The sequence below is a fragment of the Branchiostoma floridae genome, chromosome 4 (genome assembly GCF_000003815.2).
Source record: "Branchiostoma floridae strain S238N-H82 chromosome 4, Bfl_VNyyK, whole genome shotgun sequence".
Classification (NCBI taxonomy): Eukaryota; Metazoa; Chordata; class Leptocardii; order Amphioxiformes; family Branchiostomatidae; genus Branchiostoma; species Branchiostoma floridae.
The window spans coordinates 4,237,291-4,261,027 of NC_049982.1; the positions used below are offsets into that span (position 1 = coordinate 4,237,291).

The window sequence follows — 23,737 nt, forward strand, 5'->3', positions numbered from 1 at the left end:
CCAAATATTTTGGTTGCAATGTTGCCGTCCAGATTTTCATTGATGGCATATAATTCACACGTAAAATTCTATGTTTTCCCGGACAGAAAGGAAATATTTGCACATCTCGGTTTGGCGACAGTTTCAGAAGACATGCGAGCGTTTCTGTGTGTATAACTATTGATTGATCAGACGACCTCTCCCCGCCCTAACAACGATAATCTGGTCATTATGACTATAGGACATGTTTAAGTGGTTTGGTGAGCCCAGTCTTCCGAAGGAGCACGGACCGCGGCTGGGGGAAGGGTATTGTTCAGGGTCTGGTACGGCAGCGTTCTACTGGTTCAGGATATGCTTCTTTCTCTTTGAAGGCATGAATCTGGTCGTTTTAGCTGTGACATATGCAGCAATTACATGCATAGAAAACGTTTGTTTTCGCACTTAAAAATAAATAACCAACAATCACATAACATCTGAGAGAGGTTGTTTATTCTTGTGACTGCAGTATGATAGAAGAAGTAATGGGATATAAACAATGGCAAGAACGAAAAGAAATAAATACTAAACTGGTATAGTTTATGCTTACCATATGCATGATTTATGAATTAAACCTTTGCGGAATGACTAGCAAACTTTGAGTCAGGAAGCCAGGCAATTAAATGCACTTCTATCAACGTTTAATTTTATATTTCTCTGATTTGCTATCCGCACCATACATCATTTTAACTGTAGTTTAATTAGTCATATAAACGTATGCTAATTAATTAAAGCAAACTATTAATTATTCAGTAGCATTTAATGGCAACAAATCAGCAACTTTTTAACCATTCAGCAATGATATCACGTTTGCACAGCAATAATGCCATTCTTGTTGTTCTGTTGCAAATAATTTCAAACTTCAAGCCTGACGTCGACCTCCGAAAGTCCCCCCTAAACAGAAAGCGACAAGTTTTCCACCATGTCTTGTTCACAACAAGACGCTCTTAATTAGACGAAGGACCCCTTCACAGCCCCTGGTGACACCCTACCCTTCCATCAACACAAGGGCCCTTCCTACTCCACAAAACCGCTTTGAAAAATCGCCCATCAAAGTCGACAGCCACTGTGTGATCCGCCCCGCTGCAAGTCACCGGTCCGTAATTTCAGGGCGTCTCGCCAAGTGCTGAACTACAACTACCACGTCCACGGTGCTGAATGGCCCTCCATTCCCCGTTATTGTGCCGCTAGAAACGGTCCAATTTTCGTCGCCGAGGCGGTATCAAAGCCGGCGCGGCGGCTGTAAAAAGGGAAATGTAGTAGAATGTAGTGCCGGGATTGCCGACAACATGGCCACTTCAGAACGGATGACGGACGCGGGTTTGATCTCTGAATGGCCGGCTTGGTGTCGTTTGTGAGAATTGACGAGTCTGAAACGGAGATGTCTCCTATTCAGTGTTGTCAAGGGTGTCGCTTTGAACAAAGTTTTTGATATATCACAGGCAAGAATTCGGTGTCCTGTTTTGTGACTCGCTAAGCTTGGGGAACATGAGTAACATTTAGTGAATAATAACAGTGTCAAGTTCAGCCAAAAGCGTCTAATTATATACCAGCACGACGGTATGGCATCGTATTCTGGATTCATGTGCTTGGAACGTAAATATCTTTCTCAACTTTGCCACCAGCGTTACTAGTGCCTATTCTGAGCGTTTGAAACTCTTCAAATGTGAACTTTGGCGAACTCTTGTACAAGATGAGTTGGTGTCTTAAGGTTTGCTGAGGAAGGAAACTTTGATGTGAACACGGCGGTATCCCGTCTCCTCGTGAATGGATGCCCCGGTTTCCATCGTTGATGCCGCCATATTTATAACGGTATTTCCTCGGTGGCTTCGGGTTCCAGGTTGGCTTGATAGACTAGGCTAGGATTAGTTATTAACAGGCTCCGCTCCGGCACGTAGTCAGGTTCTGTCAGGTGAACAATATCCGCTCTCACAGCAGGGTACTGCCTCGGATCCTCTGCCAAATCTGTCCGTATCTTGACAAATTGGAACAACTTTTGCACTTTTGCTTTGAAGCTGGCGCCGTATTTGTTACAGTCCATTCTGTATCATGTGTCCAAAGAAAGAAAGAAAGAAAGAAAGAAAATTTTTCAATGCCTTCAGAAACTTTTAAAATGAAAGGTACATGTAGTATGTCAGATGCCCAAGAAGAAAACAGTGCCTTAAAACTCGATAACATTAGTAAGGGGAGGATGTAGCTATGTTACAACCTATAGCTGTCAATTACAACGCCATGTGTAGAAATGTTCATGTAAACTTCGCCCTGAGGGTGCCATGGCACTGAATTTGGCTTTGGGACAGTGTAAAATATGTTTGGACTGCCTCATCCAAGCATGAACGCGAGTTGGCGGTTCTGTTTACGCTTCAGGTACGCTTTGCCATCACCTTTCGTCTTGAGACAGTGTGAAACGAGACCGGACTGTTCGCATGTTGGCAGGTAGACAGTCCCGTCCACGGTAAAGGCGCGCCGTAGCATTGCAGTTAGGGATGGGCTATATATCCTCCGCGGATCTAGCTTCAACCAGGCCTTACTAGGGGGTACGGGGATTGTAGAAGTCGGCAAAAAATCAGAACATTTGCCAGGGCAGCGCGTCCGCCCAATTCCTGTGGTAGCAACACTCCCCTGGCAAATTATTCTCTCTACATTAGACAGTATAATACGTCCGTTTGGTAATACCCCTGTCACATTGCGCGAAAGTCGATCGGACGACGAGTCTGCGGCAGTCGCCCGAGCCTCGCTTATGATAGTACTAGTAACTTTTTTGCACAACAATTGTACAAGGTACAAAGTATGACTTATATGTGACAGGGACGGCTTTCAGGTGAAAAATACTCGCAACCCTCTGTCGATCTTAAATATGGCCATCCTTCCATCGATACGCTCGAAGATCGTGGATATTTAGTCTGTGTAACACAAACTCCGCTGTCCAGGGCTGTAACTGGCCCCTCCCCGGGGGCCGGTGGATGTTTGGCGGGCTGCTATAAGCGAGATTTAATCAGGCTAGTTGATATTGTGACAAGGTATTAAGGCTACGTGGATCTGAGGCCGGTTTTTTTATGTATGAGCTCCGCAGAGCCGGGAGTTTTTGATGAACGATCTCTGCGGAGCGTTCTGCTGTTCGGGGGAGACGTGTGACCAAACGGTTCGGAAGTTGTCGTCACGATTCAGGCGTGATGAATGCGTGTGACGCGCCCGGGACTGCGGCGTGCCAGCATACATAGGACTCGAAATACAATGGAAGCCGCTTAATTGCACACCCCATTTGCCAGTTTATTTCGTGCAATTATCCGAATGGTGCAACAAAGCGAAGTTATTAAGCTGAACCGCGCCACCATGCGATTTGGGGATTTCGTGCAATTAACAGAAGTCTTCGATTATCCGGTGTGCAATTAACTGGCTTCTACTGTACTTTTTCCTGCATACCTGCACCGGTGCAAGTAACATTGAAAATTACCTGCACCAGACAAATCTTACCTGCACCACTGTGAATTTAGGAAGTATGGATCATACTAAAATTGTTCAGGAACCATTGCTATTTTTTTCTTTTATACTTTATAGGTGGTAACGTTCAGCTGATAACAATCCACATACACCTACACATCATATGCCATTTATGTATAAAACCAGTACATGGACCAGTGCAGGTTAGATGCAGGTAGGTAGACACCAAAACACCTGCCCAGCTCCAATTTTACCTGCACTAACCTGCATATGCAGGTGGTATTTCGAGCCCTAATTACTGTACATAGGATTTTTTAGGACTGGGGACTGGCGAATTGTGGGGACGTGCTAGTCTTCAGGTAGATCCTACTGTGCCATAAGATAGTATCAAAACTGGCCAAAGAGTATAGCCGGGCAAAGGTAGTCAGATGGGCACATACACACCCCTAGGCCGGGGTCACTCCTCTGCCAGCTTTTGATACTATCATATGGTACCGTAGGATCTGCTTGGAGGTTAAGGGCGAGCTGCCTGGGGTACGTACACCCCAGTCCACTGGGGTTGCGGCTGCCCTAGGACTATACATAGCAACTAAAGATTTATTCTTCACCGTGATTAGTTATTTCATGTAATGCGCAGTTTTAGGTCTTGTAGTATATGCATGAAGAAATAGTGGTTGCATCTGCAGGTTGAGATTGTCAACCCCCCCCCCCCCCGTTCAGTTCAGTTCAGTTCATCCTCATTAGTCAGAAAAAAATACACGCGTCACCGTTTTATACGTCACGGTATGATGAACTGCAACACAGAGACAACCTATTTTCAAATCTCTTCATTCGTGATCCTGAAGAAATCCGTCAGAATCGGTTAGTCTGCCGGATGAATGTCTTGATGCGGTCCCGTTTTTATTTCCCACCCGCGGTCCGTCTTACCAACAGTCCTCTTGGCGCCCGTCAAACTCCGTCTAAACTGCCAAGATAACCCCTCGCGCTTCAGAGCGACAGAAAGGGTCCAGTCTTGCAGCTAAAGCCGCTCCCCAGCCGAATATGGAGCTTATTAGCTTACTTAGTCCGGCCGGACAGCGGCTGGAGGGTCCGGAATCTCCGCCAATGTCCCCGACAGTAAAACTGTCGCGCAGTGCCGGCGGGGGCATGGATCACGGAAAACCCCGGTCTCGCCGTCTTTAAGTCCTGACGGATGGATCTTCCTCTGTCTTCGAGGCAGGCTTTCTCCTCTCCGCTTCCCGTCAAAAGCGCCGGGCAGGAATAATTTTCCGCCAGGGAACCGGCGATGACCTTTCAGAGCCCGCCGGCGGTGCGAGGCGCCTGCTTAAGCCGGCCTCAACCACGGGAGATAATTGAAAAAAAAGAGACATATTTTTGTACATTACTATGGTGATATTATATGCTGTGCTATGTGCCATAAGAGATAATTGAAAAAGACATATTTTTGTATATTACTATTTAGATATTATATACCTCAACCATAGGAGATGTTTTAAAAAATGACAATTTTTTTGTACATTACTATGGTGATATTACATACTATGATGTTCCATCAGAGATAATTGAAAAAAAAAGACATATTTTTTATATCACTATGGTGATGTTATATGCCTCAACTACAATGGATAATTAAAAGAAAGAGACATATTTTGGTACATTACTATGATGATATTCTATGCTGTTCTATGTGCCAGAAGAGATAATAGAAAAAAAGACAGATTTTTGTCTATTTTTTCTGAAAAAACAAAACACATCTTGGTACTATGTAGATATTATATACTATTCTATATCGATTCGTCCATCTAAAAAAACGTCTGCAGTGATCAGACCATATTACGATATTTGGAAGCTAATCATGATCGATGCTTTTATGTGAATATTATTTACCGGTTTTGTTTCCTTGTCCGTAAATATACTTGTACGAGGCGTGGTCATTAAGATAACAGCCATAACATCAAATGCACGTAGATGATTATGTGGCACCTAAAAATCGAACAACGCGACACGTACAGTCATGCCTTCAAATACCAGAGTTACCAACCTAGGATTGATGTGTTCAAAAATTCGTACTTTCCCAGAACTATCGTAGATTGGAATTTGTTATCACCAAGCACAGTAGGGGCATCTTCTCTAGATAGTTTTAAAGAACGCTTGCAGATAGATGTGCAAAAGTTAGCTGTGACGGATCGTTCAGTGTAATATAACCAGCTGCTGCCGCGCCGCGTGCCTGCGAAGCTGGTGTGTTACGCCGAATGGCGGTTATACCGGCTATATAGATACAGATACAGAACAGTCATAACATGAAACGCACACAGATGATTATGTGGCACCTAAAAATCGAACAACGCGACACGTACGAATGTGCTGATAAGGACTTGAGTAGATAGCAGGAAATTTTGACGAATACTGCAGAGAGGATTAGGGTTGCTAATTGGTTTGGAAACCTCATCAGAAAGTCAATGAAATGTAGAGAACAAAGGATTTTGCAGACCATGAGCGCAAGTGGCTAAATGTGGGAAGGAAGGGAAAGAAAAGACAGAAAGAAGGAAAGAGAAAGAAAGAAATGACTTTTAGTGTTTGATGTGTGACGTCACAGACACCGTATGAAGAAGCGAAGAGTCGAACTTCTATTACGAAGTTTCATGTTTGAATGTCTACGTTACATGACTGTGATTATATAGATAACCCGGTATCATCCAACATGGCGGGCAGTACCTACGTCACAGTTACGTCAGTGCAAAACACCATATTAGGGTGAGTGTACATGTAGCTCACAGCATTAACGTTCATAGATACATTACGGCATCTAATATTGATATCCAAGCAGATCCTACGGTAGCATGATATAGTATCAAAAGCTGACAGAGGAGTGAAGATGGCCTAGGAGTGTGTATGCTACGTCTGACTCCCTTTGGCCGACTATGCTCCTTGGCCAGCTTTGATACTATCTTAAAGCACTGCTTGGAGATTATCTAACTATTCCCGAGGCAACTTCAACAAGTCCACTATGCTAGGAAGTGAGCGTGCCTGCAACTTTGGTACATGAATAAGAACTTCAAGAATTAAATGGAAGAAATGCCCCCAAGGTCCTCACCATGAGTATAATAAGCAATAGACGACGCGGCGCCATGTCCTAACTTGTTCAGTCCTTTCTAGATAATCTCCAGGCAGATTTACCAGTGGCATAAGATAATATCAAAGCTGGCTTAGGAGTATAGCTGGCCAAAGGGGGTCACCAGCCACTGTCTAGATCCTCTGGTCCAATAGCAGGATTGCCAATCACTCCAACGTGTGCGCTACTTTGCCAATATCTTTAGTCATTTATTGGTTATAGATAAATTGACTAAACGTGTTCTTTTCTAAAACATATTAGCCATTGGCCCTATATAAAAATATTCATGATGAACATGTCATAACGTTTATTGTCCGTCCTAAGTCGCTCACACACATAGCTTAACGCCAAACGCCGTCACTTAGCTTGCACGGTGGCATTAATGCTCGCCTTGTTCATTTTATTGGATCGGGCAAGAAGGAATTTAATTATCGCGGCAGTACATCTGTTCGGCATCGATTTTCAACCGATGTTATTCAACACGTGCGTTATGGCGCGAGTTGTAAGTAACGGCACGGTACGGCCATAGTCGTCGCCACGATTCGTCGTTCGATTTCTAACTTCGGGCATTTGGGAGGACAAAAGTGTACGTCCCCTGCAAAGCGCAACAGGCTGTTTCGGACCCATGTCGTTAGTTGGTTTTGTCACGGCCGGCTTGAAAATGCCATGGCGTCAAAATCGTACGACGATCGCACGACCTTTGTGACCGGGCCATAACGACGTGGCCATAGTCGTCGCAGGTCGTCGTACGATTTAGATGTTATTGAATATTCAGATGACTGTTAGAAAACCAACCCATATGGGCCGTATAAGCTTACGACAATGTGGAAATATCATTTATAATCAAAGCAATGAAAACTATGAACTTTGGTGAAGATATGATTGGATGGGTGAAGCTTCTATATAATAACATAAAAAGTTGCGTGGTTAACAATGGGTACAGTTCCCCATGGTTCAATGTACAGAGAGGGGTGAGACAGGGCGACCCCCTATCTTCCACTCTATTCATTATCGGGCTAGAAGTACTTGCATGCAAAATCAGATCTGACTCTAATATTCGAGGACTAGAGGTTTATGGCAAAACTCATAAAATATCCATGTACGCAGATGATATGACTTCCCTTCTAGCAGATGTGGACTCTGCAGGCAGACTTCTAGATACTTTACACTTGTTTAAAAGATGTAGTGGATTAGAACTAAACCCTAAGAAAACTGATGCTCTGTGGGTGGGTCCTAACAAAAATAGAGAAGACAAACCACTACCAACACGCTGGCCCTGCACACCCATAAAAGCCCTAGGCACGCACTTTGGACACAATAAAGATATATGTTACAATAAGGATTTTGACAACAACTTTACAAAGATGAAAAAACTTTGCAATGTATGGAAAAGTAGAAATCTTACCATTATAGGCAGAATTTTAATTATCAAGACACTAGGTATCTCCAAGCTTGTTTATAATTGTTCAGTTTTACATGCACCACCAACCTTTATAAAACAAGTAAATGATTATATATTTCAATATGTGTGGCAAAACAAACCTCCCAGGGTTAAAATGAAAACTCTGATTGGAAAAATACCCCAAGGAGGACTAAAGATGGTAAATTTTGTCACCAAGAATAAAGCTATAAAGGCAACATGGGTAAGAAGGCTTATTACAGATCCACTAAGGGAAAAAGAAAATCTCTTCTCAAAATGGGGAGGTTTCTTATTATTCAAATGTAATTTTTCATGTATACTGCTAGACTTGTCCAACCTACCATTGTTCTATAAAGATGTCATATCCTCTTGGGAAGAAGTAATACAGCATGAACCACTCTCACACAGACAGATCTGTTCTCAAATTATATGGAATAATAGATACATTGTAATTGGAACATCATCTGTATACTATAAAACATGGGCTAACGCAGGCATTATATATTTCAATGATTTGTTAAAAAACGATGGAACCTTTTATAGTATAACTGATCTACACAACACATATGGTATAGAAATCAATCCATGTCATGTATTAAAATACAACTCACTCAAAACAGCCATACCACAGAAATGGAAAGAAGTAGTTAAAAAAGATAGAAGAAAATGTTATCCTGAAAACATCATACATTATACAGATAAGATAGACCCTCATACCCTCACATGTAAGCAAATATATGATATCCTGATACAGAAACAATTTGTATCACCAGGTCAAGATAACAACATTATACAAAAAATAGGAAGTGATAACATTGAAAATGCATATACCAATGCCTTTGTTGTAACAAAAGACACAAAATTACAATGTTTTCAGTATAAGATTCTACACCGGTATCTTGCGACAAACAACTGGCTACAAAAAGTTAACATCAAACAAAGCAACAAATGTAATAATTGTAATGAAGACCACACTATTGAGCACCTTTTTGTATATTGTCATGAAGTTGTACTTTTCTGGAAACACTTTTGTACATGGTGGAAAATCAAAACACAGCAAGATCTGAACATAGATGAGAACTTGATTATATATGAAATATCTGAAACATATAGAGACAACAAGCTTTTACATTGTATCCTTATTGCCAAATATGTAATTTACACCTGTTTTTTGAAAGATTTGAAACCAAACTTGAAATACTTTAAAGCTAAAATTGCCAACATGCCAATGATAGATATCCCTTAGATACACCTGTTAAGTCAATCACAGACCAATGATCAACGCTTGTTATCCCTCTCTCTCTCTCACCCAGTCCTGTTATACCACATGTTAATGTTTTTTTTTATTGTGCTCAAATGATGTATATGTATGAGGTATTGTGTATTATGCTGAAATATTGAATAAAGTTTGATTAAAAAAAAAAAAAAAAAAAAAAAAAAAAAATATGGGCCGTGTGCGGCTTTTGTATCATGAAATATGCTTGGCCGACTTACGAAGTTATGGCTTTGCACAGTCAGCCATAAACTGGACCTAGAAAACATGGCGTTTTTGTAAATGGAAGCTTCTCATCATTCATACTACAAACCAAATGTATCGTACCTCAAGGTAGCTGCCTCGGTCGGCTTCTGTTTTGTATCTTCACAAGCGATCTGCCTACAGTAACTAACCAAATTAGGTTGGTAGTGTTTTTTTAAATTTGAAATAGTACTGGCAAAAGAGGCTATAAGTATCGAACTGTCGACATCTGAGTACTTGCTTTTTTCAGCATAGATAAACCTATCCGTATCTTTATAGAGAAGGTATTTTTCACTTTCGTACAAACAGACCCGAATGCGAAGATGTCCACACGACTCCTCGTCGCACCGTGATAAATCATGTTTGATCTGCAGTCATTATCCGATAGGTCAATACCTGTGCTCTTCAAATGGCGAGTCGCGCTGAACCCGAACGCGCCGTTCGACTTATAAATAGCTTCTTGTAGTCTTATCAAAATCACTGGACTAAGAAATTGCGACTGGAAGTGGATCGCTAAGTCAGCTTCCGGAGGATTCACGGTTTCTTAGACGCCGGGTTGTTAAGGAATGGAGTTATTTAAGGTCAAGTTCATTTATTGTCGTTAGACGGACATAAAACAACAATGATCCGTTTTCTAATGTCACGGACACCAGCGTAGTTCAGATTACTATTACACGATTGTCAATGAAGGTTAGGTATCCAATGAGTAATGAAATGCCCAAGGTAGCAGTTTCTCAAGCCACTGAATATATTTCTCTCGGTAGCTTGGTCAAATGTTGCTTTTTTTAATTACAAACTTTTGTGGTTACTACAGGTGTAGCTGACTGAAAGATACCGGTATATATGCTTTTTGTTGCTTCGGAACGTAAAAATGAAATTTTGTGCCAAGCACTAACGATTCTCTGTTCTTTTTTCTTTGCAGCAGACAGGGGTAGCGACGTCGAAGCGGAGCTGGGACTTACGGGCCCCGAAGAGACCGACGACAGCTTGACGGGGGCCCCGGCGCCTCCCCCCGCAGCGACGCCGGCAGTGGCCCCCGCCCGAGAACCCATGCGGGAAGCGGCGGCAGACTCCAGGGAAAACGTTAGCCTGAACACCCCCAACCCCGCCTCGCCCACCTCCCCGTCCTCGGCACCGCGAGACGAGAAGGAACGCGAGACGGCGCGAGACTCACGTGACACCGTGAGTTCGGGAAACTCGTCTGACAACGAGGCTGGCAGCGCCACGAGTAAAGATGGCGTCAGTGGCGGGAATAACGAAAACACACTCGGGGCCAAGCGTAGAGGCCCCAGAACTACCATTAAGGCAAAACAGTTGGAAACGTTAAAAGCAGCTTTCGCAGCCACACCCAAACCCACAAGGCACATACGAGAACAGTTGGCACAAGAGACGGGGCTGAACATGAGGGTCATACAGGTAAGGGAAACTCTTTTTTATCATATCTCTTCTGTGTTTCACACCAATCTTACACACGAATCCGAAATAAGCCATGAAAAGCTTCCATGGTTTAAGGCTTGGAACAGAAAGTTGGTGGTCGTGGCAGCCGAAGTTGCTCCCGGATTAACTTTATACAACATCGCCTTTAGATTTATGTGCCCCAACACCGTGCAGCAACACTTTCTGGTTTTGCTGTGCTTAGCCGAAAGGAAAAACATGAAAGTATTCGTGCCGCGTGGCTTACGCGGACCTCTACACTTAATGCAGTAGTTAACCCACGGTCCGGTGGGCTCGCAGCGCGGCATGGGGCATTGGGCAACAACTAAGTTGCAGCTTTAGATAAGCAACTCCGGCGCACAGGTTCTTTCCCGGGGCTAAGCTAGCGACACGACATTTGCTGTAGCGCTCTGCCCAGACGGTAAATCAAGCAGGAAACCGTCGTTTGACTCCATTTTCTTCCCCTCGGTGACTAAGTTAAAAAAGAATCACAAATGCGCAAGACAGATTGCGCCGCGGGAGGACTGAGGCGAACTTCAAGGCTTGATCGATGGGCCCATCTTCCGAGCAATATGACGGTAATTTCGGGCCAGTCTTCTGGGACGGGGGGAGCAATTTGGCGGGAGTTGTGCTCTCGGTCGGACCCTTCTTCCCGCGGATCCGGAGGAGACCTACAAGGCTCTGGTTAATAGCTTTTCAAATGGAGATTGATAGTTGGATGGGGAGGGGGGAAACCTGGGCAGACGGTCGGCTCAAGGTAAGTTAACTTTGCGTGTACGCAGTCTGCCGCGGGCTTGTCGGATTGGAATAACAAAACACAAAAGCTCACACTGGGTATGCCGCCATTACCTTTCTGTAAGGTTACTCAAAAGTTAACTGGGCGCAAAGGTCTTGTCTCTTCGCGTCAGTCAAGGTTTAGAATGGGAGATAAATCGCCAAGGTTCTCTTTCCGCATGTAGGAACTTCAAAAAGAACCCCAATTCTTTAGAACGTTCCTTGGAATGAGCGAATCACATTCTATTCTATGAAGACAGGATAAAGTCTTGAAACAAACATTGCAAGACTTTCGGTATATTTTGTTCGTATGGGGAGTTAATAGTTTGGTTTCTGTAAATTCTCTAATATGTCTTCTTTATTTTGTGCCCACTGACAGTCTTGATATGTTTCATTGTTTGATGATTTGATGATTTAAAAGAAGTTGGGACTAAACAGGTGCTACCTGTACGGGCCTTTAATATGGCTGAAGGGATATGGTATAAACTCCTACACGGGGAGTTCTGGTGTTAACTCCTACACCGTGGTGTGAGTGTTAAGAGAGGTCAGCGCATACATACATGCCAACATTATACTGTCCTCAGCATGCTTGTAGGCCGACATAAAGAAGTTATCGCTTACTAATTCCACGGTGGGTAATGGTACTCTTACCTTCGCAGCGGGCGTCGCTTTCAGACCTGGCCCCGCTGTTAGTGCACACACTCGGACATAATAGGTCGTTATCGCTTCGGTTAAAGCCCGGTAAAACTTCGCTCAGGCTCGCAGCATGGGCGCTGGTTTGTTATGATATATCCTGTGCAGTGGACAGAGAGGTGGGAGGGTTGAGACGGGCTGGGTGATTGTTGGAGCGGCGGGGAGTAGTTACAACTTACGTGCAGGGTCGGTGTATAGCGGTACCTGCAGGGCTCTGGTGGACAGATCTTGGTTCAGTTATCTATGCAAAAGAAGAAATGTTTTTAATCTGCATCAGTTTGTTTGATGTTATCAAAAAGATAGAAATTGGTGGGTGACCAAGCTGGCGATTTTAGGTCGTTCGTGGCAAAAGATCAACGTTATCTGCAAACTTTGTCTGTTCGATTCAAGTCGAGTATCTCGTCTTACTTGTTCATCTCTTAACCTGTGTCTTGAAAAAGTTGGCAGCGTCATTACTTTAGCTCTATTTTCTAGCGATTTTTGGCATAACTCTGTTGGAAAGGATTAATAACTAAAGAAGGCACCCGTATTGTGTTACCGAAAGACAAAATACTGCGGTCTCCGCACGGCAGCATGTCTGTGGTGTCAGTCAGAGCAGGGGATGAGAAGTGGTCGGGTATCGCACCGGTGTTCAGTTTCAACACAACAGGTGTCGGCTTGGCGGGACGCCCCCCCCCTCCTACATGGTCACTAGCACACACGTGATCGCAGCTAGATCGTAGCTCAACGCGGTGAGTTTATCATTGCAACAGAAACATGCAACATTGATACAGAATAGCAGGCATTTGTATCCGAGGAACTGGTTTTGTCAAAGAGTCTTGCAGCCACAATAAAGAAAGCCTAAGGTATATGTGTAAATACATATTTCTCGCGGTGGAACTACTTGCTGCAGTATCATTGCTCAGAATCGGTAGCTCACTGAACAAAGAGAACTTCGCCTGTGTACGCCCCAATGGTGGACAGGACAAAAAGTTGGACATGTGGGGGGATGTTGCCTTTTGCCCATTTTATATGTATGTTTACAAAAACGCTGCTGTAAGTGAACATGAGGGCGGAACTATTAACACGTCCCTCGCCTGTGTAAGTTTTTCCCAGCGGTAGTCAAGCTGGTTTACTTTATCAGCTGGCGACCGGCGAAGGTCAAGTGCTCGACATCTTTCGTATCGTCTGGGGGCGAATGTTGTGCTAAGTTTATTTTGATAGCGAGGAAGTGGCGAGGAATGGGAAGCTTTGGCACCTTGTGAGGATTTGCCTCTTTCCCTGTCATAGCTTGTAGGCTGCATGCTGCGCTTGTTTAAGTTTCTCAGGGGCCATTTTAGCTGCTGTAAGGTTTTCTTATGAGTAAAGTCAAACATACACACTGGTTAAAACAACAAAAGACCTACTGAGCTTAACAAGAATGCCATCTGTTTCTTCTGTATGGCTTTAGGAAATGGAAACGACCAAGTCTACCTGTTTATTCTATAACACCAACGGTGCTGCATACACCATACATGTAGCAGTACATTGTGTATGTTTGAAGTCATTTCTCAGTTCATCACATCGGAAGTCCAACCTTTCAATTTGAAGGCACAGCAAGGTTTCAAACGCTATTTGTAAGGGCATGCCGTCTTCTCTATTATATTGTTTTCTGTGACTAGATGTAAAGCCTAGTGTAAAGCCAGTGCGGACAACCGCCTGCAGAAAACCACCTTCAGTCACATTAAAAGACAGTCCCATAGGCCATACATTCTTACATACCCTGTCCTCAGCAACTATTTTCCCTCAGTCCATTGCCTTGCTAATCTTGGTTTTAATGTGTATATATATATATATATATATATATAGAGAGAGAGAGAGAGAGAGAGAGAGAGAGAGAGAGAGATAGCGGACATTGCATTTGGTTAACGATTTCCTGTGTATACTTGGTCTTGTTGGCATAAACAAAATGGCTAATGTCTTTTCAGCCCAAACCTTTGCGTATGATCGTACCGTGTGAAACACTTAACCCCCACCCCGGACTACTCACAGCTGTCGCGTCAACACGTCCCCCCGGCTCCACACAGGCTTTTACGGTTTGTTTTTATAGAGATGTCCGTATCGGGAGGGGTTTTCAACACCGACAATCGTTTGGCTGCGGTGCTAAGCGCCCGTGACACGTTGTGGTGCACTCTTTCTTTCCCAGGGGATTATGGGAAGGGTTTAGCGACTGTTTTATTTAAGCCACATAAGCTTGTTTGTTTTTGTGCACTTTTAGAAAGTGTTCAATTTGTTGAAAAACGTATTATGATCAACAGTGAATCAGTCCTCACCTTTGTAATTGTGTTGTATTTGTGATGTTTCCAGAAACCATAGTTTATGTAACCATAAAATCACTTTGCTGTCATCAGCAAGTGCTCAAATAAGTTTATACGTCTGTAGCAGCATCCTTTTTAAGCCCTTATTCTTGGACTTTACTTGGAACGGATCAGCCCGAAGTGCTTCTCTCTGAGCTTTGGGTCTTTCCTGTGTTGTACAGCGAAAGTCAGGAATAAATAAATTGGCATGGGGCCTAAAACTACATGTAAAACCGTTGCGAAGGCCAAAGACCTTTTCTCCTCAGACGGCGTTAAACTCTCCAAGCAGAGGTTGAGTCGCTTGGAGAGTAGTTAAACTCGGGTCCCCCACTCGTGAAACCGCGCGCTGTGAGGGTCGGAGCTGCTGGAAGAATACTAGTAGTAGTACTCAAGCTACATGGGCACTAATCGTTCCTCCTAAAACGTTGAATTTGGGGGAAAACATTGATGTGGTATAAAACGACTTGCAAGGCCAGAGACCTTCTCTCCTCAGCCGGCGTTAAATCGGGCCGACCACTCGTGAAACCGCTGTGCTCAGCGCGCCTTCGAAGATCAGTGCCGTCCGGAGCTGCTGGAAGTATAAAACAGATTTTAAGTCGGCTCCCCAGACGGACCGACCGGTATCGGGCCGCCTCACCTTTCGCCCGTCTAGCCCCGGCTTGACCTTCGACCCTTCGTTTTGATGTTGCCGCGAGGCGGGAAGCCCCCGATTCGTTCCGCCGTGCCCCGACCCCCTATCGCTTCGGTACACGGAGGGGAGGGCGCCGTTCCGCCAAATCAGGGTGAGGCGGTCTTGACAGGCGGGCTGACCGCGGAGAGCTGGGAACAGGTGGCTGTACTTAACCACAAAAACTCCTCAGACCTCCTGCTCGTAAATCCTTCAATCTTTAAGACAGTGGCGTGTTCTTAAGGAGCACAAAAACTCGCCGGACCTCCCGCTCGTAAATCCTTCTTCTTTAAGACAGTGGCGTGTTCTTAAGACGTCTTCCAAGATTACAAGATTACGGACCAGATTTGCGAATCGTAATGTTCTTAACCCTGGCAGTCCATCAAATGCGTAAGACGATTTAGCGCCAAATTTCACTTGCAGACGTAAGAATCTAAGCAGGCGCGAAAGGAGGAGATTGTCATACAAAAATGATTGTCAGCTGTTTGTATTTTTGTTACTTTCCTTATTAACTTCCAACTTGGACTTTCTCCTCTTTCTCTTCTGGCCCTTTGTTCTATCCCTCCACAGCATTTCTAAAACATAGTCTCCAAGCATACGCGTCAGCTGGATGATAAAAGAGGAGAATTTAGGGATGACAAAAGAGGAGAATTCAGGGATGACAAAAGAGGAGCCAAATAGGGACAAATAAGTTGCCATGGGATCTCAGTCAGTCTTTTGCAGTCTATCCAGCCGGTCGGTCAGTTCACTTCTGGACAATTAACTCCTGCTAGACTTTTATTCCTTACTAAGGCCTCTACTACTATTTGGCCAGGTGGGAGTCTGGTAGAGACCAGCTCAGCCATGCCTCCCCAACACCTGACCCCCTCCATCCGATCACTACGGAAGGGTTCAGGACAACATTATCGTAACCGCAATCCTCTCCTTGCCCTGGCGACCTTAGGGCGTGTCCCGGTGTCCGTCACCTCCTGCCATGGCCTTGAACCTGTAGACTCTCCGTTGTCCGTTTGGCCTAATAAAAAGCCCGACAAAAACGCTTAAAACACGTCAAAACAGCCGGAGCCGATTCTCTGTTCGTAGAGTACACTGCACAAGCCCTCCTCACACCAAAATGTGACTCTCTGTCTTTCTTTGATAGAAGGTGGTCTTTGCCACTATTGTAGAAGCATCATCATCATCATCATTGTAGAAGCACCTCTGACTGGAGTTTGAGAGTCCGCGAATGGCTTACTACATGTAGTCACATGGGAACCACCCTTATGTCATACCGTGTTTGCTACGTCGTTGACTAGCGGATATTTTAGGGCATCCTGACGTTGCAAATGAAATAACTAACTAGAATGGTACCCAAGCTACATGAGCACTAATAGTCTCTTCTAAAAATGTTGAATTCGGATAAAGCAACACCGAAAAAGTGCGAAGCTTTGAACTTTTCTGATCGACATGTTATATGACACAGACTTATACGACACAAAAATAATATTTTGCGATGTTGTTGTACATTTTGTGTTGTGCATGCCTTGCTTCGTAGTAGAGGGGATTCCAAAGTTTCGACGGGATAACTTTTCATAGACAGGAATTTATGGCGGGTGCCTCACCCTGGCTGTCGCAAGGCCTGCCGGGATTCGTCACGGCTAGGCTGTGGAGGGATCGTGTTCCACTGCGGGCATACCCCACATCGCCTTGTTTTCGCGTCTTTAAAATAAGATGCATACACTTGAAGGGGTGAGGTGCCAGAGATGCCCATTATTCGTAGCGACAGGAGACTCAGCTTGGTAGAGAAAAGAAGAGAAGAGAAGAGAAGAGGAGAGGAGAAGAGAGAGAGAGAGAGAGAGAGAGAGAGAGAGAGAGAGAGAGAGAGAGAGAGAGAGAGAGAGAGAGAGAGAGAAGATAAAATGTCTGGAAATTCGGGTCTTCAAATAAGATAAAATATCTGAAATAAGATAAAATATTGATACTTGAAAATGAGTCTGTAAATGTCTGGAAATGTTGGGGGTTGAAATAAGATAAAATGTTTGTAATTTGCTACGTCGTTGGTAGAGGTACACAAAAATAAAAACTTTTCACAACGGACATGGTTTAAAACAGGAAGACGAAGACTAATCGGATAAAAAATTTTTGAGTCTTGGAAGCAAACTGAAGTGAAGTAAGACAGAAATGAAGAACGAGACGGAACCAAAGGAATCTCGAAACATCAAGACGCATTTCCGGAAGGGCACGCACTTCTTGGACACAATAAGGAAGGGACCTTTCAGCGACAGGGACAGATATCAAAGTCGAGGCGTGTCTGTGTTGGCGAACTTTTCCTCCACCGTAACCCAAATGTTGGCATTCCGGTGATGGGAGCGCGGGAAACCGTGTTGGACACAGTCACGGTCCCCGGTCTGACACGGGCGCCCTGCGCCCCGTAGCGCCGTCCCTCCCCCCTCACTACGGTCAGCCGTTGCACAAACAACACGTCGCGCCATTCGTCACGCCCGGCCCGGCCCCCTATCTCCTTTCTCCACGAGCCGGGTGATTGACAGGTACGTTGGACGGCCGATGCTCGTCCAGACATCGTGGCGCGGCGGTGGGTCTGTCCGTCCGTCTTGGCCGGCCTGTCACCCGAAGGGCGGGAAGTCAGGTTCCTCGGGTCAGGTGTCGTCTGCTCCCACGTCAATCAAACTGACGCGAGATCGCTGAACTTAAAAGTTACATCTGCGCTCTCTGTGACCAGCTAGGAACTGTTCCAAGTTCTTAACTGGCTTATTTATAGGGGGTGTTTTTCTGAGAGACTCACTGGTTCATCTGTCTTTACTTTCTCTATTTCATCTGCATACTTACAGTTACATATTCGCTTATTCAGACTCAAGCCTACTCGCTCACACTCATTATCACTTTAGCTTACTCATTTATTCACTCGCTCACTCACTTAAATCTCACAAATACTCACACTGTCACTCACACACAAACACGCGTGCGCACTCTCTCTCTCTCTCTCTCTCTCTCTCTCTCTCTCTCACACACACACACACACACACATACACACACACACACATACACACACACACACACACACACACTCACTCACTCACACATATCCACTCAGGCAATCCCTCACCCACTTCAACTTATTTCATTTTACTGTGATAAAATTTACTTTGTCCAAAAACTCATTTTGGGATGTCAGGGAAAAAAAGGCCCAGAAAAACGACAATTAATTGCTCTCTTCCTCAGCTACTGGAACAAGAAATTGGACTTTTATGACGGACTAGACATTTCCTAACAGAAAATCTTAATGCCTTGTAATGATTCTCCTATCTCTGTTCGCCGCCCGTCGGCATCATTAGTTAGTGTCCTAGCTACCTTATCTCTAAACAGTCTTTCAAAGCCCATTGCACGGAAATAAGGCCTATTTCCGCGAGTCTGGTTTTTTTCTATAATCATAGATAGGAGCCAAAGGCTTCGTTTTATGATCCAGTCCATCTCTGCGACAGTCTCAAACTCGGTTATAAATGAGAGAGTACTGCCTCAGTCGAAGCGGTGAACCGTGTGCGCTGCCACGTGCTCTGTAAAACCAAATTTAGTAACGGTTTTACTGCATCAAGTGTCACTGAGTGTCCGCAGTCATAAGAAAGTTAATTCATATGAGAATTAAGAATGGGTGTGACCCAGAGGAAAATTTCTTCTTTATACATCGTGCCTTGTTCTTCATCGTGCTCCTCCCCATTTTCACTACAACTACTTTTGCACAAATATCTTATTTGCTTCTAGTCGGTGCCCTTTCACTTACTGAATGTTTCGGTTTACATCTGCTTGAAGCCTAGCACCCAGCCCCACATTACGCATGCGCGTGTTGGTCCCCATCCCCCGGTACCCAGGCTCACTCGGCTGAGTGGAAACGTTTAATAACCGTTTTAGGCTACATTAGCGGCGCAGAAACAACACCCGTCCCGTCCGACTACATTAGCGGCGGGGAAACAACACCCGTCCCGTCCGACTACATTAGCGGTGGGTGAGCGGGCGACGGGAGTGTCGGGTGAAAGTATCACAAATTCACCTTTCTCTGCGGGGTAGCCTATTTCCGCTGTTGTCAGAAATATGGTAATTAGGTATATCAATTGGACGGACGTTGGTTTCTAACTTTTATATACAGATGTCTTTTTAAAGATTGAAATTTTTGAACCACCGTCTGTCCACTTGATATCCTTTAATAGCCAAGTTTTATAAACAGCTGATATAGGATATATCAGCGTCATTGACTACTGGCAAATGTATCAGAACAGAGGTCTAGTGATCTTTGCTTTTAATTCAAACCATATCTTATCTCCAATTCTATTCTTTGAGAGTTTCACTGAAACCGACCAAATTTTCTCGGGTCCGAGCTACACCGCCCTTCCTTCATCTATCCGCCCAAGGAAACCCCGATGTGATACCGTTCAGAGACTGGTCTCGCCCGACGTTCTTCAGTCGTCTGACGCACGGCCCAATCCGGAGTGACGTACCGCCCGCGATATTGTATTCAGCGCGCCTAATGTCCCATGAAACGTTTATTAAATGCTTCCTACTTCTGATGTGATAATAGATCACGGAGTTGCGTGGAGGGCGCCTGCAGTATTCACACCGGCGCGAGCTGGGGTGGGGAGGGGCGCGCTCAGGCCATGGGGCAACCCCACCGACAACACACACCGCCGCTAGTGCGTACTAATAGTGTCCTTATACCAATAGTACATGCATACTGACGGGGCTCTGAGCTAGTGCTCTCTCTCGCTCATGCCCCCCCCCTCTCTCTTCCTTTCCTTTCTTTCTCTCTGGCTCTGCCCCCCTCTCTCTCCCTCCCCCTCTTTCTCTGAGTATCTCTTGCCCCCTCTCTCAGGCTCTCTCTCTCTACCTTTCCATCCATCTCAAAGCTGTAACAGGTCGGCCTTTTATTATGTTACACCTGTGTTGCTTATTGTTTTGAAATAACACAATCAATTGAACTTTGTTGTTCCTCCAAATAATGAACGCTTTGTTCTCATACTGGTTTGTATTGTGATAACTTGTGTCACTTACGAACCACAGTACTTAAAACTCTTGTACTCTATAAGTAGATACATTAGTATGATAAAATGCATGGTGTAAAGTCCCTCCTCCCATCGTTGCGGAGATCATGAATGAAGTTATTGATCGCCGCCAGAGTCGCGAGTCGTCGTCGCTCCATTGACATTGTGGCGGGATCCAGACGAATCGTGTGGTACGAACTCGCGCTGTCAACCCCGGCACGATGGATGTAGTGGTGCACGGTTAATGATGGCATCAAGATCTATGCCACAATTTAGACATGTGCGATCACTTATAAGGCCACAGCAAGTAAATTTTGTAAGATTTTTTTTTTCTTCGGAGATTGTCAACATGACGAGAAAGTACCAACATGGGCAAATATGTTGTGTTGTAGGCTAATGATTGTACTTGTAGAAGTGACGCTAGCCAGGTGACCATGACTAGTTATAGAAGTGAAACTAAAAATTTAGATAGTTGTAAAAGTGGCCCCAATATGGAAGCCATGAGTGTAGTTGCCATGTTGATATGTGACACCAGTCTACCAGACTAGAGTCACCTTTACTATACTAGTTCACGTCTTCACTACAGAAATGAATGCCTTGTAGGCTGTGATTCAATGTTTCTTCAATTATTTTTTCTTAACGTTTGTATATTTGGAAAATTTAGCCATCTTGTTTTTTTTTTTACCCATCTTTTTTTTCGCCATATCTCATTACTTTTGCCGTCTGCAGAGGACGTCATCCATAAAATTTACTTGCTGTGGCTTAAGATAGAGAAGGGAGGGAGAAGGTGTCACGGAAACTGCACGGCGACGCGGCCGCAATCCTTAAGTGTGTTTTTAGTGTCACGGACACGAGTAGTTAGCGACGGGGTCTTACGCGAAGCACGGGTGAAAGGAGAAACGTTGGCAGCGAGGGGCACCTTTCCATGCAGTCTCTTAAGATGTTGTAGCTTATGCAAATCAAGACAAACATTTGAGTGGAGGGCTGAGTGCTAATATGAGATGTTGACAAAGTAACAACCCATCTTAGAGGAAGAAAGACCGCGAGGAGTCGCTTAGACGTTAGCTTCTTTTTGAATCCGCCCATACTGAAAAAAAGGTGTAAAATGCACCCACACGGTAAATCGTAATAAACGTAAAAAAGAGACTACATGTAAAGCATTACAAGCAGTCTCTGCACCTGTAGCCGAATTTCAATCACATTGCTGCACTTTCAAACGACAGTGCCGTTATTCCACTCCACGTGTGTCTTTTTTGACACTTGTTTTGTTAGAATTCCGGCCCCACTACAAGGCCCTGTAATTCACATACATGTACGTTTCTAGAGACGCCTGGCCTTACTCCACCACCTTTTTTTGTGGTCGCTGTGATATTCCGGCTTCGTTGTACAGTCGACAAGCCCTACATCTCCAACGACACGTGCCTAGTGCTTCCCTGTGTTTTCTTGTGTTAGAATTCCTGTCCTGCTTCACAGCCCACCATTTAATATACATGTACGTTCTTGAGGCTACTGCCCTTATTCCACCCCGTGTCTGCCCTTCCATTTGAGATTCTGGCTCCGTGCAGCTGACTTGTCCTAAATTCTGAAATACATGTCATGTGCCTTATTGTATTCTACCCATTGCGTGTATTTTGGTTAAATTATAATGCAGGCACATATGCATGCAGTATTCTACGTTACCTTTCTCAGATAAATGTGGTGTTGTTCTCCCTGTGTTCTCCCCAGTCCTTTTCTACAGCCCTACAATCGGACCCATGTACATGTTACATTTCTGGAGATGCCTGCTCTTAGTCCCTTTGAGATTACAGCCTACATGTACACATGTAGAACTTGTGCAGTCGACAAGTCCTACATGTTCAAATACATGTGTCTTGTTCTTCTTCCCATGCGTTTGTTGTGTTAGAATTCCGGTCCTGATACACGTTTCTGGAGATGCCTGTCTTTAATCCCTTGGATATCATAGCCCTGTTGTAGTACAACTTGTATAGTCGACAAGCCCTACATGTTCAAACATATGTACCTTGTTCTTTCTCGTGTCCTGCTGCACAGCAGTACAATCTTTAGTCCCTTTGATATTATTGCCCAGTTGTAGTACAACATGTTCAATCGACAAACCCTGCATGTTCTATGACATGTGCCCTCAGATTCTGCTTGGCTTTGTGTTGAAATTCCGGCCCTGGTGCCGAGGTCACCCCGTGACACGACCGCCGGTGGAAGCCTCGCCTCCATGAGGTCCTGCCTGATCCCGGCCTTCCCGGGATTACGTGCGATAATCCCCGCTGCTGAATAATGCACGGCCGCTTCTGTCGGGACAAGCAGCTCTCTCAGGGCACTCAATGGAGCTGAAGACAGGGGAGATGTACAGAGATGTGTCGTCGGATTGGGAGGGAAGTTCTAAGGATGAACTTTCGACTTGGCGCGCTCTGAAGAAAACTTGTGTAGACTCTGCCCTGGCTCTTACGATGCTTGTGACGAGCTGTAATATGTGTGTTTAGACATGGGATTCCTGCGATTAGTGATCTTATCTTTGTTGTACTGAATGGTTTGATGGCCATTAGCTAGGGCTAAACAACCAGCAAGGGCATTCAAGGTCACGGTTGGTTCGTTAGCCCCCAATTCTACGTTTTCGTATGTTCTTGTACTCTTGTACTCATCCACTCAGTCAGTGTCGCTCGCTCACTCACTCACTCACTCACTCACTCACTCACGCACTCACTCACTCACTCACTCACTCACTCACTCACTCACTCACTCACTCACTCACTCACTCACCCACTCACTCACACACTCACTCACACACTCACTCACTCACTCACTGGCACACACGCACACACACACACACACAACCACACACGCAATCACTCACCCACTTGCACACTTCCTCTCTGGTTGCCGAAACCATGTAACGTTTGGCAAAGCTTCCAGTGTGGCCTTTGTTTAGAAGCAAAATCACCCACCCACTCACTCACTCGCTCACTCCTTTATTTTCTCTTTCATGCAATGCGTTCTCTCTCTCTCTCTCTCTCTCTCTCTCTCTCTCTCTCTCTCCCTCCCTCCCTCTCTCTTCCTCTTTCTTTTTCTCCCTCCTCTTTTTCTCCCTCCCTCTAACCGTCCCAGGTGTGCTCTGTCGTCAGCCTCTCCGCCAATCCCCCACATAAAGCGCCGTTTCGCTGCCATTAGGCGCACAGCGGGGCGGCTGCACAGCCACGGCCACGTAGTGTTTAACGCTCCTTACGTTATGATCCGTTCCGAGAGAAACAGTCGGTCTCAGCCTATGCATTACAGATGAGGAGAGTTGCTCCCATGCGGGGTTCGGCAGTCGGGCC

The 23,737-nt window shown here is 44.8% G+C and overlaps 1 protein-coding gene across 2 annotated transcripts in view; it reads left to right on the plus strand.

Annotated features, from left to right (window-relative positions):
- LOC118413522 (LIM/homeobox protein Lhx5-like) overlaps positions 1 to 23,737 on the plus strand; it is a 113,181-nt gene that overhangs the window by 31,527 nt on the left and 57,917 nt on the right. The window contains exon 3 of one of the 2 annotated variants that reach the window (XM_035817014.1): positions 10,430 to 10,920. In XM_035817014.1, coding sequence (XP_035672907.1) covers positions 10,430 to 10,920 — 491 coding nt within the window. Of the gene's footprint in view, positions 1 to 10,426; positions 10,921 to 23,737 lie in introns of both variants that reach the window. The other variant, XM_035817013.1, reaches the window with a different exon arrangement.